The following is a 16,769-nucleotide window of genomic DNA, read 5'->3' as shown; positions in this document are numbered from 1 at the left end:
AGCATTTGGAAGATTTCTATGTAGTATGAGACACAAGGGCCTAGTGAACATAGGACATAAGCATGACATCAGTTCTCAATGTCAGGCTCTTAAAATGTCACTGCACCAACTCTGCAGGCCCTCCCACAACCCAATCCTACTTGGATAAAGAGGGAAGAAAATCATTTTGCTCTCCTGCTTACTAAGAGAGGCTTCTCCCGTCCTTCCATCTCCCACTTGCTTCCTCCTACACTCTTCTCTCCTGGCCCACACTGTACGTTTTCCTTCTCCAGAAACATTCCACCCTGGCCCTGAATATCTGTGTCCTCCAGAAGGCCTCAAGGACCACAATGAACAATTAGCTCATTACTGCCTCTTCCTAGAGTCGTATGTCCTAGAGGAAGTTAGATGTGAACTCTAATACTTTAGAACAGTCTCGAAGTATGATTCAGAGACCAGCTCTTTGAGGAAGTCTGAGGTCAAAACGATATTGCCAATGCTAGCGTGTCCCTTGTCTGTCCCTGCTCATTCTCTTACCAGTGTAAAGAAAAACTTCCAGAGGTGTCATGAAATGCAATGACATTTCTGCACTCACAGCTAAGTGCAGTGTGTGCTTCTGCATTTCCATGTTTCAGAAACATGTTAGCCTTAATTCATAACATGGTGAGCATCATAAGAAAAAGAGAAGAAACAAAAGCTCTTCGGCTCCCTCAAGTTTTACACAAAGGGATTTGAGAGCAAACAGTTTGAGGACTGATGCCTGACTGCAAAAATGGTAACGGTCAGAGGAAGAGAGGGAAGAGTAGGGGAGGGGGAAGAGAGGAGAGGAGGGATGGGAAAGGGAAGGAGAGGGAGGGGGAGGGAGGGAGAAGGAGAGAATGGAAAGAGGAAAGAGAGGAGAGGGAGGGGAGAGGAAAGGGGAGGGAGGGAAGGGAAGGGGAGAGGGAGGGGAGAGAAGAGAGGAAAGGAAGAGAATGGAGGGAGAGAAAGGGAGGAGGCCTAGGATGGGTTACGGAGAGAATGAGTTAAGACACAAAGAAGCAAAGTGTGGTGGCCATGTAGAGAGAGCCATTTTCAAAAGATAAAAACTCCATAAAATACTGACTGCAGCTGGGCTTGTAACCCCAGCAGGTAGGAAGTGTTGAAACAGGAGGATCACCAGCGTGCTAGGCATGCTGGGTACGCCTTTACTGTCTCAGCACTCAGGAGGCAGAGGCAAGTGGATCTCTGAGTTTGAGGTCAGCCTGGTCTACACAGGGAGTTCCTGGGCAACCAGGGTGTTACACAGACAAACCCAAACCCTGTCTTGAAAAAACAAAACAAAAAGGACCAAAGTCTGTCTTAGTAGCAGACACCTTTAATCCCAGCATTTAGGAGGCAGGGGGCAGCAGATCTCTGTGAGTTCAAGGCCAGCCTAGTGTATGGCATGAGTTCCAGGACAAGAACTACATAATGAGACTCTTGTCTTGAAAACAACAGAACAAAACAAAAAAAGAGTTCAAGGCCAGACTCTGCTACATATGGAGTTCAGACTAAGTAAGGAGTAGGGGTTGGGGTGGGGAAGAGAGGAGAAGGGAGGGAAAGAGAGAGAGGAAAGAGAGACTGAATATTGAAGACCCAGGATGGAAGAGGCCCTGAGAGCTGGAGAAGGGAAAAGGATGACCTAGAAAAAGAACCAAGAACTAGCGAGTGAGGGACTCCACACATAGCTCGGCCCCGCCCCAACCACTGCGTGCCAGGTGTCTCAGTTGTTACAAGTCACAAGTCACGAAATGGGTCACAACTATTTGGTCCATGGCAAATAAACCTTGTGTTACACCTGTCACCTGAGCAGGGAAGCCAGGGCTGGTGGCACAGTGGCTGTCGCCCTTGGGTAAGCGCAGAAGTCGGCAGGTAGGGCTGGCATACAGTTCAGTGGCAATGTGCTGGCCCAGCATGTGCGGGCTGTGGGATCTCGGTTCCACCACCAGCCCTGAGTTGTATTTTTGAAGATGACAGATGAACGTCTGTGTAGTTGATTCACCAAGCTCAGGGGATCGTTAGCTCTCAGACTGATGACCTAAATCCTGGAGATCCATCTTCTGGTCCATGTATCAACTCTTAGCCATGCGCATGCTCACTGCTGAGCTTCCTACATTCTGGAGCCAGGGGTCCTCTGTGTAATAAACAGAGGCTAAACCAGTCAGCAGCAGCGCTCTTCCTTTTCTATGCCCTTGCTTACACACTTGTTCTCTTCTGCACGCTAGAGATGGAATTGCTTCAAAGTCCAAGTACCCAGCCCACCTCCCTCAAATGTACACCCTAAGCCTTTGAGAGATGCACAAGACTACGTACACTATGACCGCGTCCTTTCAGAGGGCTGAATCCTGAGGGCTGTTGTCCATGGGTGTACCCAGACTGGCAGGCTGGAGTAGACCCTGACTGGTGGCATCCTGTCCAGTGTTCTGGGTGCTTTCTGAGGGTGGTTCGGTGAGCACCCCTCTAGCCCCATTGGTAGCCAAGGGCCTGGTATGGAGCGGGGTACCCAGGTTGCGAAGAGTGTTACGGAAACCCTCGGCACTGAAGTAGTAAACCAGTGGATCCAGCACGCAGTTGGCGCCGGCCAGCAGCACCATTATCATCAGCACCCCGCGCACCTGATCGCGGTACTGAAGGCTGTTCTCCACCAGGTTGGCCTTTAGCAACCCATAAATTGCCAGCGTGGAGTTGTAGGGCACGAAGCACAGCAGGAAGATGATGAGGTTGGCCAGCAGGAGGCGCACGGTCTTCTGTCGCCGATGGCTCTGAGTGGCGTCGGGCTTTGCCAGTGTCCAGAAGACCCTGCCCGACGAATAGACGACAGCCGCCAGGGGCAGCAGAAAGCCCAGTATCTCGGCCAGCAGCAGGAGTGGCAGCAGCCCGCCCTTCCACAGTTCATCGCTGAAGCTCTCGAAGCACAGGCTCACGGTGATGTTCTTGTACTTGCAGATGGACGGGCTGTGCACGCGGGCGGCGGGCACGGCGAACAGCAGGATGAGAGCCCACACGCCCAGGCAGAGCCGCCGTGCCACGAGGGGCCGCCGCAGGTGGCGCAGTCTCAGCGGGTGCACGATGGCCGCATAGCGGTCCACGTTGATGAGCATCAGAAAGATACAGCTGCCGTACATGTTCATCTGGAAGATGGCGCCCGACGTCTGGCACAGGAAGTCTGGGAAGGGCCAGTGGTGCCGTGCATAGTAGGAGAGGCGCAGGGGAAGTGACAGGGTGAAGAGTAAGTCGCTGGCTGCCAGGTTGCACATGTACACGCTCACCACTGAATGTACACGCAGTACACGCAGGAAGATCCAGAGAGCCAGAGCGTTGAGAGGGAGACCGGTCGCCAACACCAGGCTGTAGACCACCATATGCAAACGATGTATACCTTGATAGTCACGACACTGGGGCACAGAGCTGTTGGTAAAGGAGGTGTTGGCTGAAGAATTGGCAAACATCGCGGCCAGGTGGGAAGAGAAACTAGTCAGAGGCATCGTAGGGAACACCAAGGTCAGAGCATGGCTTTCACCTCCAGGGTGGTAGCCTGGTGGCTATACAGAGTCTGTCCCCAGGCAAGCAGAGGCAAGACATGGGCATGTAGTCTGTGACCTTAGTGGCAGATGACTGGCCAAGGCTGGAAGCCCTTGGTGCTGCAACTTCAGCAGTGGAGACCTGGAGTGGGAAGGCAAGCCAAAAGTAAAGTTACAAGAAACAGAACTGTAGTCTAAACACTTAGCTAACCGCTGGCCTCCTGAGTCCTTTCTTGGCCTCAAGAAAGACCATCTTTCTCCATCCCGAATGGCATTTTATAGTTCCTCTGTATCCTACAGTGCCATGCCCAGGTCCTGTGGTCAAGGGTTCCAGGCAGGCTCTGCATACGTAAGTCCTGGGTTTGTCACTTGCCTAGCTTTGTGGCCTCAGAGAGGTGATTTGCTCTGAATTCCATTTTCTTTATCTGGGTTCCAGTGAAGGTGTTTGAGTTAGCATCTATTTCAGGACATTGTTTGGACATTAAGATTAAGATGCTTCCGCTGCTGTCCTTATAACCTGCCTGCCTGCCTTCCCTTAAATGTTTACTGAATCCTTAGAAAGTTCCCGCCTGTCCACAGAAATGAACAAAACAAAGGCCTTGTCCCACCCACCAGCTCACATTCCATTAGAGGAAGAGTAACAACAAACACCACAAATAGGTCTGACCAGTGGGGAGAGCTGTAGAGCACTTCCGCTTGGCCAGGGGTGGGTCAGGGTGAACTTTATCTAAGGAATAAAGTTCAGACTCTCAAGTCCAGGACAAGCCACCAGTCTGGTCCATCCTATTGACCTTCTCTCTTTGTGGGCTGGGTTTGCTCAGAGAGACCCAGCTGCATTCAGCTTGAGTGACCTAACCCTCCATCACTTCATCTATAAAATGGGAATGTGCTGGTGTAATTCCAGGACACTTGCCTCAGCCTTGGCCAGAGGCACGTGAAGGACAGTTTAACATTCCTGTCAGCAAGATGCCGGAAGGCCTCCAGGCAGTGATTCTCAGCTTTTCCTAGTTCGGTAACTCTTTAATACAGTTCCTCAGGTTGTGGTGACGCCCCCCAACCATAAATTTTTTTGTTTTTTTTTTTAGAGATTTATTTATTGAATGTATATGAGCACACTGTCCTTGACACACCAGAAGAGGGCATCAGATCCCATCACAGATGGTTGTGAGCCACCATGTGGTTGCTGGGAATCGAACTCATGACCTTTGGAAGAGCAGCCAGTGCTCTTAACCACTGAGCCATCTCTCCAGCCCTCATAAAAATTTTATTGCTACTTCATAACTGTAATTTTGCTACTGTTATGAATCATAATGTAAATATCTGAGGTGCAGGATATCTGATATCCAACGGGGTCTTGACCCCCAGGTTGAGAACCACTGCCTTGGGAGAGTTTCTCCTGGTGTCTCCTGTGTGAGCCCTCCTTACTAAACCATGGGGCACTCACTACGAGAAACCAATTGGCATCCAAGGATAGCTAAGAGGTAGACAACCTGCAGCATGCAAGAGGCTGCATGGGGCCACCTCTCTATCTCCACCTCGTACACAATTTGTGTCTATGTTAGAAGGAATATAATTTAGTCTGTGCCTTTTTTTTAGACATACTCTCATATAACCTAGGCTGATATCAAACTCGCTATGTAATTGAGGTTGGCCTTGAACCCGTGACCCTCCTCCTGCCCCAACCTCCCAACTGCTAGGATTACATCATCAGCTCTGTTAGGATTACATCATCAGCTCTGTTTTTTACTTTTTAAATTTTATTTCATTTTATTTTTTTCCTAGAGACACAATCTGCCGATGCTGCCCAGACTGGCTGGTCTGAGGTCCAGCGTTGCTCTCTCTGCCTCAGCTCAGGATGCAGGTATCTCCCACGGCACCCATCTCTTACATCACTTTTACTTATTTTAATTTTAAAAGATATTTTGTTTTAAAATACTTATTTTTTTTAAAAAAATTTATGTTTATGAGTATTCATATATGTGCCTCGTGCCTTTGGAGGCCAGAAGAGGCCATCAGATGACTTGGGACGGGAGTATCAGAGCTTGGGAGTACCTGTGTGGGTGTTGGGAACCGAACCCGGGTCCTCTGTAAGAACAACAAGCACTCTTAACCTCTGATCCATCTCTTTTGTTGTTGTTGATGATGATGATGTTGCTGTTTTTGCTTGTTTTATGTTTCTCAGTATAGTGTTCCTCCGTGTAAATCTGGCTGTCCTAGAACAGAATCTCTCAGAGTAGCCCTGTCTAGTCTGGAACTCAGTACGAAGACCAGGCTGGCCTCAAACTCAAAGAGCTGCTCCTGCCTTTGCACCCTAAGTGCTAGGATTAAAGGTGTGCACCCAGCTCTCCAGGACTTAGTTATTAGTGTTTTAATTATGTGTATTTATGTGTCTGGGTATGGGGTTTGTGCACATATGTACAGTGATCCGAGGCCAGAATCCAGGATCTCCTGGAGCTGGAGTTACGGACAGTTGAGAGACACCTGACACAGGTGTTGGGGAAAACCTGGGTTCTCTGGAAGAGCAGCAAGTGCTCTTAGCTGCTGAGCCATCCCTCTAGCCCCTCATAGCATTTTTAAAGAATCTAATAACTCTATATCATTAATATATATAATTCTAACCACAAATCATGTCCAGAAATAGAATTTTTTCATTATGTCAAACAGTGCTATACTCACGAAGCAACACGGCCTCTGGCACCCTTTCCCCAGCCTCTGGTAACCTCTTTCTGCTTTCTGTCTCTGATGTCTGTTCTAAATGCCTCAGGGTGATGGAGTGATAGTGTTTGTCCAGTGTCTGGCTTATTTCCCTTAGCATCCTTTTTCCAAGACCCACTCTTCCTTCCATCCATCCTTCCACTCATCCATTGATATTGCAGTGTGTGGTAGAATTTTTTCTTCAGTGCTGGTAAGGGGTAGAACCCAGAGCCTTATAAACCCTAAGTATATCTACAGGCCATGGTGCACATCTGCACTCTAGCATTTGGAGGCTGAGTCAGGAGGAATGGGAATTCATGGTCATCTTCAACTACATAGAAGTTCCAGGCCAGTCTGAACTACATGAGACCCTGTCTCAAACACAAACGAACGCAAAGCTTGCTTCTCTCCCAGCTACAAACCCAGCCTTTGCAACAGCAAGTTGTGTGTACATGACACTTTGCTTGTCTCTCACCTCCGAGCAGACATGGGTATTTCTGTTTAACCCCTCGCTGACTACTATTGCTCTGGGTATCTACATGGTATCTTAGGGAAAGGAGTTGTCTCAGATTTTGAGTCATTATCTCCAAAACAGTAATCTAGGACTATCGAGATGGCTCAGCCGTTAAGAGCATTTACTCTCTGGTCTTCCAGAGGTTCTGAAGTCAGTTCCCAGCACCCACACGGCAGCTCTAACTGTAGTCTCATGAGATCCCATGCTGTCTGGTGTACAGGTAAACATGCAGACAAAATACCCATATGCATAAACAAAACACTAATTCTTTTCAGAAGGGCTGGTGAAATGGCCGAGTGGGTGGAAGGACCTGTCCATAGACCTGACCACTTGAGTAGGACTCTAGGATCCCATAAAGTGGCAGGAGAGAACCAACTCCTTTGAGAGTTGTCATCTGACCTACCCATGTCCAGTGACACATGCATGCTTGCACACATACATAAAATAAAAGTTATCTATTAAAAGGCACACCTTTAATCCCAGTACTCGGGAGGCAGAGGTGGGAGAATCTCTGAGTCTGGTCTACAGAGCGAGTACCAGGACAGCCACAGCTATACATAGAAAGCCTATCTCGAAAATAAATAAATTGTCGGGCGGTGGTGGCACACGCCTTTAATCCCAGCACTTGGGAGGCAGAGGCAGGTGGATTTCTGAGTTTGAGCCAGTCTGGTCTACACAGTGAGTTCCAGGACAGCCAGGGCTATACAGAGAAACCCTGTCTTGGAAATAAATAAATAAATAAATAAATAAATAAAGGCACTTTTGAAATTCTTGCATTAGGACGTGCCTGTGTCTCCATGATAAGCTCCTTCCCTACATAGTCAAAGCCCTGGGATTTATCTCCAGCATTTCAATAAATAAATTAGCTTACAGAACTAAGTGGCTTGACAGTATCAAATTCATAGGGGCTTTTTTTTGTTCTAACAACCAGCTTCTGAAGATCTATAGCAAGCATAGTAAAACATCTAAAGTGGAATAAATATTTCCTCCATAAAATACCAATTTAAATAATGGAGCCACAGCCAGCCCTCCATGTGTGGGCTCCCTGTGGCCAATATATGTTCAACCAACCTCAGACAAAACAAATGTGTAGTTTGTTTTCTTCTTAAATCTGCATCTGGCCAGGCATGGTGGCACACTTGGTTGGCAGATGCAGGATCTCTGTGAGTTTGAATCCAGCCTCATCTACATAGCAAATTCCAGATGAGGTGAGCCAAAGCTATACAGTTAGACTTGTCTTCAAAAAAAAAAAAAAAAACAAAAAATGGGCCCAAAGTCAGGCTGAGTAGTAGATGTCTGTAGTGCCAGCACTCAAAGGGTAAAAAGCAGGGGCTAGAGAAATAGCTCTGTGGTTGAGAGCGCTTGCTGCTCTTGCAGAGGATGTGGGTTCCGGCACCCATACAATGGGATTAGAACTCCAGTTTCAGGGGATCCGGTACCCTCTTCTGTGGTTCATGGATACCCAGTGCACACACGGTACACACACATGCACGCAGGCAAAACACATAAACTAAGGAATAAATCTAAAAAACGTTTTTAGAACTTAAAGCAGAAGGAAATTGAAGCTAGCTTGGGCTACAGAGTGTGAGGCTCTGGAGAGCGAGAGCGAGAACAAGAGAGAGAGAGAGACAGACAGACAGACAGACAGAATGAATGTTGTATCTGAGCTAGGCATGGTGACCCTGCCTGTAATCACAGCACTTGGAGCCTGGGCTACATGGGACCCTGTAATCCCAGCACTTAGGAAGATGCCTAGGGTTCAGCCTAGGTTACAGATGGAGACTGTCTCAAAAACACCACCAACCAGACAGGTGGATTACATCCAGCCTTGGGATGATGAGGCAGGATTATCCCTTGAACTCAGGGTACTAAAAACAGCCTGGGAAACACAGCAGTACCCCATCTCAAAAGAAAAAAAAAAAGCATCTGTTTCGAATACACATATAGATGTTTCCTTGTCATTATTTCACTCAAAAAGTACAGTATGGATCTATTTACAAGATCTGGCAGAACTCAGGAAACTAAGGTACAAAAAATCCCAAATTCAAGTTTAGCCTGGGCTAAGGATATTAATGAGTTCAAGGCCAGACTGGTCGACACACCAAGTTTCAGGACAGTAGGGCTATATACAGAGACCTTGTCTAAAACAAAACAATAAAAACCACATAGGAAACCTTTTTTTTTTTTTTTTTTGGTTCTTTCGAGACAGTTTCTCTGTATAGCCCTGGCTGTCCTGGAACTCACTGTGTAGACCAGGCTGGCCTTCAACTCAGAAATCCACCTGCCTCTGCCTCCCAAGTGCTGGGATTAAAGGCATGCACCACCACCGTCCGGCACAAAACCCTTTTTAAAAAGGTAATCAATGCTTTTCAAGAGGACCTGGGTTCAATTCCCAGCAGCTATATGGCAGCTCACAACTGTAACTCCAGTTCCAAGGGATCCAGTGCCCTTCTGTCCTCCATGGACGCTGCACACATGTGCACAGTCATACATGCAAGCAAAACACCCTACACATAAAATAAAAATAAATCTTAAAAAAAAAAAGCAGGGTGTGGGCACAGGCTTGTTACTCCAGAGGCTGAGTGAAGCAGGACAATAGACTGGGCTTCTATAGGGGAACCCTTTTTCAAAACACAAACGTGGTAAGATGGCTCAGTACACACCAACATGAATACAGAGAGAGAGAGAGAGAGAGAGAGAGAGAGAGAGAGAGAGAAATTGAGAGAGAGAGAATGAAATAAAGACAACAACAAAAATCTATTTTATTTTTTTTTTTTTGGTTTTTTTGAGACAGAGTTTCTCTGTGTAGTCCTAGCTGTCCTGGAACTCACTCTGTAGACCAGGCTGGCCTCGAACTCAGAAATCCGCCTGCCTCTGCCTCCCAAGTGCTGGGATTAAAGGTGTGCGCCACCACTGCTGGGGACAAAAATCTATTTACATTGTATTATGCAGGTTATAAGCAACCTAGAGATTTGTGTGGAGATGAGGATAACACAGGGTCTCAGGTGACCTACTAACCTACCCTAAAACGAGTCAGCCAAGGGTAGCCTTGAACCCTGCTCCTCCAGCCTCCATCTCCCATGTGCTAGGATTACTGGTAGGTAGAACTTGGCCTGGGCTTAAAGCCTTAGGACAATATGTGTAGGATTTATGCCTCCAGGAATTTTGGCATCTGAAGGGGTCCGGGAACCACCTCCCCACAGATACAGAGATGATAGTACCAAATAAGACGTAAGCATGCCGAAAGCAAAGACCTCCCCCCTCCCCCCAAGTTCCTCTGCCCCACTTTCAGCCAGCCGGCAGCTTCTGCACACACCCTGTGCTTTCAGGCCTCTTTGCAGCTGGCATGTCTTCAACCCAGAATGTTCTTTCTGCCATTCTTCACCTGAGAGACCCAGTCACTTTCCACGAGGCTTGTGACCCCTTCCCTGGCTCTGTCTTCCTCAGCAGGGTGGGGTAGTCTAGCCCCTTTCCTTTTGCTACCCAGGATTTGGGGTACACGGATATCTCAGCTGTTCCTACATGGATGGTGACATCTCGCTCTTAGCCTCTCTCATTAGAAGGTGGCTCATTCATCTTTGTGACCTCAGCACCTGCACCAATACCTATAGAGTGGGAAGTGACAGCTGTTGGTCACCCTACTCCAGCCATGCTATGCTATGCTATGCTATGCTGTGCCAGGCTATGCATGGTCTCTAATCCTTCCCACAGTGCTTTGAGGCAGGTGTTTATCGTCATTGTTATAGGGAAGAAAAAAAAAGCAGGAAGGCTGCTCCCTAAGGGATGAAGGAAGGACCCAAAGCTAGGACTTCCTAGCTCCAAAGTCCACACTGGAGATTGGCTGCTGCCAACAAAATGAATAGGAGGGATTGTGGGTGGCTGCTGCACGGAGCACCTGCTCTTTTAGAATTGCCCGTATGAAATCTATGCCCATGGGCCACTTGGTTCACTTCCTCATTTGTCCCATTGACATATATTCCCATAACCCACTTCCTTTTTAATCCCCTTAGCACACTGGCAGCAAACACCTGCCTCTGTCTCATGCACGCACAGATAGGCCTCCTGATGGTGTTTCCTCTAAGTACTTAAGCACTTAAGCAAGGAGCTGTGCTGCATTCCTGAAGTCCCAGCTACTCAGGAGGCTGAGATAGGAGGAGTCCAGCAGTGAGGGCCAGCCTGAGCCAAAAGGGACACCTGGTTTCAAACCAGAAAAGGCCTTTTAGCTTGGTGCATTTAAGTGCTTTTAACCCATTAGCTGTTTTGTGTATTCATCCCTTCCCTTAACTAGATGGTAAAGCCCTAGGGTGAAGATTGCAGTCTTAGAGACACACCAGCCCCTGCTTGCACTTAGGTCCCCCGAGGGAATCTCTTTGGTCACTTGGAAGGAAAATGGTTTCTATCCAACAAATTATTAGCCCACCCTTTTTTTTTTGTCTTCCTGGAACTACCCAACCATTTACCACACCTCTGCCTCTGCTCCATTACTGACTCATAGGACACCAGGTCTCTGAACAGGCCATATTGAAAACACTTGCATTACAGTTTCAGTAAGGGGGCTGGAGAGATGGCAGGATGGAGCTAGTACTATTCCTGCATAGTACTGGAGTTCCGTCCCCGTACTCATGTCAGCTGGCCCACACCCTGGAATTCCAGCTCCAGGGACTCCAACAGCTCTGGTCCCCTTGGGCACCTTAACAGACCCACAGACAGAAAGACACATGCATATGCGTTATTTTTTTAAAAATTAATGGGACTGGAGAGATAGCTCAGGTGTTCTCAGTAGTGGGCTGCTTTTCCAAGAGACCACGGTTCAATTCCCAGCACCCACATGGAAGTTCACAATTGTCTATAACCCTAGTTCCAAGGGATCCAACACCCCCACACAGACGTACATGCAGGCAAAACACCAATGCACATAAAGTAATAAAAAATAAATTTTGGAAAAATTTATTTTTAAACATGGTTTATAAGTGAAGCAGCAAGATCTTATCATCTTTAACCCTTCCTTGTAAAATCAATAACTCCTTGCAATCAGGAAGAGCATTCTAGGCACTGAGTGAGTGCAGGAATTCATCCTTTTCCAAGAATGTCAAGCCTTTCTGTTAAACACAAGTTATGAAGTTTAAGCAGACAAAAATGGACTCTCTGGGCGGTTACTTAAGGGGAATTGCGGGATCCCTTAGAGAAGGAAACAGTGACGATCTCATTACCCTATTCCAAAGAGTTTTTGGGTTTCTTCACAGTGGAGCCTATTTGTGAAAAAGTGACCTCTTTCCAGCAGAGAGAAAGCTGCCAGGCTCCTCCCTCCTGGCCCCTTACCCCATTCCCCTCCTTCCCTGAGCTCTGGGCTTCTGGCTCTGGAGCTGTATGGGCCCAGTGCCAGGCCAGATGGCAAAGACGGGGAAAACTGCCAAAGGGGAGGCAAACGGTAAATGAATGGAGGGATGTAGGTATGGAAGAGAGGTAGCACGGACCCTCTCCCTAGTTCTGCCTTGTAGAGGAGGCCAGGTTGCAGGGAAGATGGAGAAAAAAAACAAACAAGTAGCTGCTGCCTCCAAAAAGAAGAAACACTGGAGTTTCACTTCACCAGCTAGGACGAGGGCCATGGAGGCCCACATAGGCCTAGTAATGCGGACACTGATTTCACATAGGCACACCATAGCACACATTTTCATACATAGACACACAAAGGCATGCATACATTAGCATACAAATCAGTGCCTGGGTACATGCAGTGACATGTGCAGAGCCACGTGGGCCAGAGAAGAAAGAGTCACCCTGACCTCTGCCTTGGGGAAGATCTTACGCAGATGTACATAGAACCAGGTTCTTTCATTGGCACATGTTCATACAGACATATGCAAGAATATCTCAGACCACAGGCACAAAAAAAAACCAAAGAAACCACTGACACTATAGAGGAACCAGAAGCATGAAGCTTTGCACACCAAGCCCCCCACCTCCACCCTTCCCCCACTGGACCGACGGCTTAAGGTGTCTCTCTTTGGGTTCCCATGTGCACATCTGGGGGCTATGTCCCTTACCTTCTTGGGACCTCTGGAACCTGTCCTGTTGCCCTCTTGAGCTAGGCTGGGTGCTGCTCTTAACTGAGATAAGGGAGCGGGGCAGGGCTATTTTCTGCCACAGGCAGGAAGTAAGAACCAAAAGCAAAGCAGGCAGGAGGCTAACTCATGATCTGTCCTGCACGCGTTCCCCATGCTCTGCCCAACGGAGACACCCTCCCCAGCATGCAGCCAATAATGCAGAAGACGGCTGCAAAGGACTCACAATAATGAAGGTGGGAAGAATCTGCCTGCTCACCACGGTCTCTGTGTCCCCATCACTACACACACACACACACACACACACACACACACACACACACCAAATGCTTTGCTTTGTGCCTCCCGTTATCAATTCACATCCTCCTGCCTTCTCCACAGGGTCAAAACTCAGGTCTTTGTGCCTACAATTACTTCTGGGATAGCCTCCAGTCTTTTCTCAGCCAAAACACAAGAAATACCTTTTTTTTTTTTTTTTAAGTGCCTAAGTTAAGACACTTCCTCTGTTTCTGTTCAAGGAACGCTGAACATGTCCACCTTTCCCCTGACAGGCTCCAGAGTAAGAATGACATCATACCTATCCACTAAGCTCCCTACAGGGCCCCAGGGTATGCTGAGTACCAGGCCTTAGACTTGTTAGTTTTGTCCCATCCTCAGAGGAGTGGGTATATACCTGTAATGCCAGCACTTGGGAGGCAGAAAGCTGGAAGATGCTTGATCTACACAGCCAAGTTCAGACCATTCAAAAAAAGGCCCAGCTGGGCAGTGGTGGCACACGCCTTTAATCCCAGCACTTGGAAGGCAGAGGCAGGCGGATTTCTGAGTTCAAGGCCAGCCTGGTCTACAGAGTGAGTTCCAGGACAGCCCAGGCTATAAGGAGAAACCCTGTCTCGAAAAACCAAAAAAAAACAAAACAAAAAAAAAAACCAACAAAAAAAAGGCCCAGGATGCTGGCACACACTTTTCTATAGAGCAAGTTCAGGGCAGCAGAGTTAATTACATGATAAGACTTTGTCTCTAAACAAAAAGATGTGTTCTGAATCTTTCTTACCAGTCAGCTTCCCCTGAGACTGAGGGCCAAGGAAAGATGGGAAAGTCTGTGCTCTGGGGAATCCAGAGTAAGGTTGACCAGCTTAGAGGCAGATAGTCTCTGGGGACACCAGAAAGACTAGAGGCTTCCTATTCCCCAGGTAGCAAAGATAGCCATCCTGTGGCTTCAGGCCAAGGTCTCCTGCTTCATCATGGGGTCATCTCCCTGACCAAGGCTGCCCTGCTCTCTAACCAAAATTCCGATTTCAGCCTCTCTATACCAGAGTCTTTCTTGCCCTGACTTCCAGCATCACCCTCAGCCTCCCTGTCTCTCTCCTGGGCACTGTGATTCTCTTCCTTGTGCCTGGCCAGCTCTCTCCAGTGAGCTTTCTCTCTCCTCGCCCACTTCTCTCTTGCTCCTTGAGATAGGGTTTCACAGATCTCTTGCTGACTTGGAATTCATGACAAATCTCCTGCCTCAGGCCCCAAGAGTGCAGGGAATATGCTCATCCTTCAAAATTTCAAAATGCTTGTGGCAGTGTCCCGCAGTGCTGTGGTTAGTTCCCCTGATGTGTAGAAGACAGCTTACCCACCTCTCTCTCCACCCTACCTTCCAAAGCTGGAGAAACAGGAAATAAAGTTCCAACCAAAAAAAAAAAAAAAAAGTCACTGCCACAGGCCCAGTGGAGTGCTGAGCTGTGCCCTGCGTCTGAGCTGTGCCCTGTGTGTGTCTTACCCTTGCTTCAGGCTTGACAGGTCCTGCCCCTTCTGAATAATCTCCTGGAGCCTTTTAGGCTGGGTGACCTTACTCTGAACTTCCATCATACCGCAGGCCTCAGAGGTCCACACCCTTTTATTTTTTTATGCTGGGGATGAACCCAGAACCTTGTGCACACCAGGCAAATGCTTGGTTTCTCGGCTACATAAATATAACCAATGGTTCTCCCTTTTCTGCTGTATCCTCCTTGGCTGCCATTATTATTATTATTATTATTATTATTATTATTGCCCCTAGACAAAAAAAAGGTCTCTGTGTCAGTGGGATACACACTGAGAACAGCAGGGTAGAGAACTAATGACATCAGACAGTACAGACTGAGCTGACCGCTAGTGTCTCTTGTTGTTTGGGAAGTGAGGGGCCACTGTCACAGTTCTCCCCCCCACTCCACCCCCCGCAGTCCCCCTGGGCTATGACTTCAGTTCACTATAAGTGAAAAGCTCTAGAAGTCTAGGTGTCCCTTTCTTATCACTGAGCGCCCATAACCATCGGTAGTAGGCAGGCAGTGGCCTGCATCGGTACGGCAAAAGTCCCAGACAGCCTTCCATGAGTTCCCAAATATGTACAGTGGCCCATTTCCTCTCCTAGTCACTCATGAGTCATTCTTTGACAAGCCACGGGGACAGGGAGACCACACAGCCTGACAGTCTTCTGTTACATATGAGCATATCAGGTTGGGGCAGTGCTTCCAGGTATTGAAATATACCTGGAAGGGCCAGGTAGCCCAGTGGTAGGATGCTTCCTAGCGTTCACAGGGGTTTAATCTCTAGCATAGGCAAAAACCAGATGAAAGAGATCTGACATCATGCCTTACAGGTAGAGTTTTAACTCTCAGGAAAGCCAAGAGGATAAGGAGGGTCTGTTGAGGTTAGGACTTGAAGTCCATCCTAGAAAGCATAATGAGACCTCACTCACCCATAGGAGACTCACCCATCAGGAAACTGGGGATTCAGCCCAGTGGGCAGAATGCTTGCCTAGCATGACCTAGGTCCATCATCCAGCACTTGCATAAACCTGATGTGTGCTCCATGCCTGTAAACCCGGGACTCCAGGGAGAGGGTTCAGGAGTTCAAGGTCCTCCTTAACTACATACAGATTTTGAGGCCAGTCTAGGCAACATCTCAAAAAAAAAGGGGGACACTCAGTGGTACGACAAGTACTTAGCATATAGGGCTTTCTGTCCCCAGCACCGAATAACCAAATAAAACGTACCTTGGTAGCCCATCTTTTACCAGTAAGCTCTTTAGCCAATCTAACTCAGAGCAGCTCCGTGTCTTCCAGAACAGGACCTGGCCTTTCAGGAAGAGTGGGTTTGAAGCAGACCTCAGAGAACTCTCCTTGGGGAGCTCGGGGTCAGCATGAAAGCAGGAGCCTAAAGATTTAGGGGAAGACCTATGGTGGCCTCCAGTGGGGCTTCAGCCTGTCAGGTGTCTCAGTTATGTTGGCTGCCTCTTCAGGCTTGCTACGGAAAGATTTATCTACATGGGGCAGCCCCGTTTGTCTTTTCACTGTATCTAAAAGGGTTTCCCAGAGCCTATGACCCACCTACATTTTCCATCCTCACCGATGTCCCCCACTTCTGGTGGTCCAGCCCCACTTGACACATCTCCATACCTGTGATCGGTTGCTCTTCGTCTGCTGCTGCCCCAAGCTGGCTTCCGCTGACACTCTGGGCTGGGCTGGGCTGGGCTGAGCTTCTCTGGTAGGACCTGCTCCTAGGCGGGCCTGACACACCCACCTCACAGATCTCCCAGCTCCAGCACTCATTCAACTCCACAGAGACAAAGAGGAGAAAAGCCTTGACCACAGACACCTTCCCAACAGGTCAGAGAAGCAAGTTCTAAAAGCTAGTGAAAACCCAGCCCTAACACCAGTCACCTAACTCTGCAACTATGGCTCACCGGCTTGTAGTTTCCGGGACTCTCTGTGGCACACCCACCCACTGATACCTGATGACTAACCACCCCCAATGATGTTCTCACCTGTCTCCTCCCTGCCTGTCTTTCTTCCTCTCTTGGGTCAGCTAGGTAGTTTAGCCCGCGTGGCTCGTGGTTGTAGCTTCTCCTGCCTGGGGCCCATTGGTCTGCCAAGTGTTCTCCCTCCTTGCTTGCCTCCCAGTGCACACCCAGTTCCTCCATGAAAGCAGTTGGAGGGCTGGATGCTTCCTCCCC

General features: G+C 48.3%; 1 protein-coding gene across 2 annotated transcripts; it reads right to left on the bottom strand.

Annotated features, from left to right (window-relative positions):
• Window positions 1-1,408: 1,408 nt before the first annotated feature.
• Lpar5 (lysophosphatidic acid receptor 5) lies at window positions 1,409-16,298 on the bottom strand. Of its 2 annotated transcripts, none has more exons than XM_028754527.1 (2): window positions 16,213-16,298; window positions 1,409-3,663 (listed from the first exon to the last, which is right to left on the bottom strand). In XM_028754527.1, the coding sequence occupies exon 2, from the start codon at window positions 3,483-3,485 to the stop codon at window positions 2,331-2,333; it is 1,155 nt and encodes a 384-aa protein (XP_028610360.1). In that variant the 5' UTR covers window positions 3,486-3,663; window positions 16,213-16,298; the 3' UTR covers window positions 1,409-2,330. The 2 variants fall into 2 exon arrangements, with proteins under 2 accessions (XP_028610360.1, XP_028610359.1); XM_028754526.1 differs by lacking the exon at window positions 16,213-16,298 and adding an exon at window positions 12,774-12,870.
• Between the last annotated feature and the right edge of the window lie 471 nt (window positions 16,299-16,769).

This window comes from Grammomys surdaster, unplaced genomic scaffold (assembly GCF_004785775.1).
Source record: "Grammomys surdaster isolate TR1022 unplaced genomic scaffold, NIH_TR_1.0 126013, whole genome shotgun sequence".
NCBI classification, from domain to species: Eukaryota; Metazoa; Chordata; class Mammalia; order Rodentia; family Muridae; genus Grammomys; species Grammomys surdaster.
Note: the sequence above shows the minus strand (reverse complement) of the source record. Positions and strands in the feature narration are given on the sequence as shown.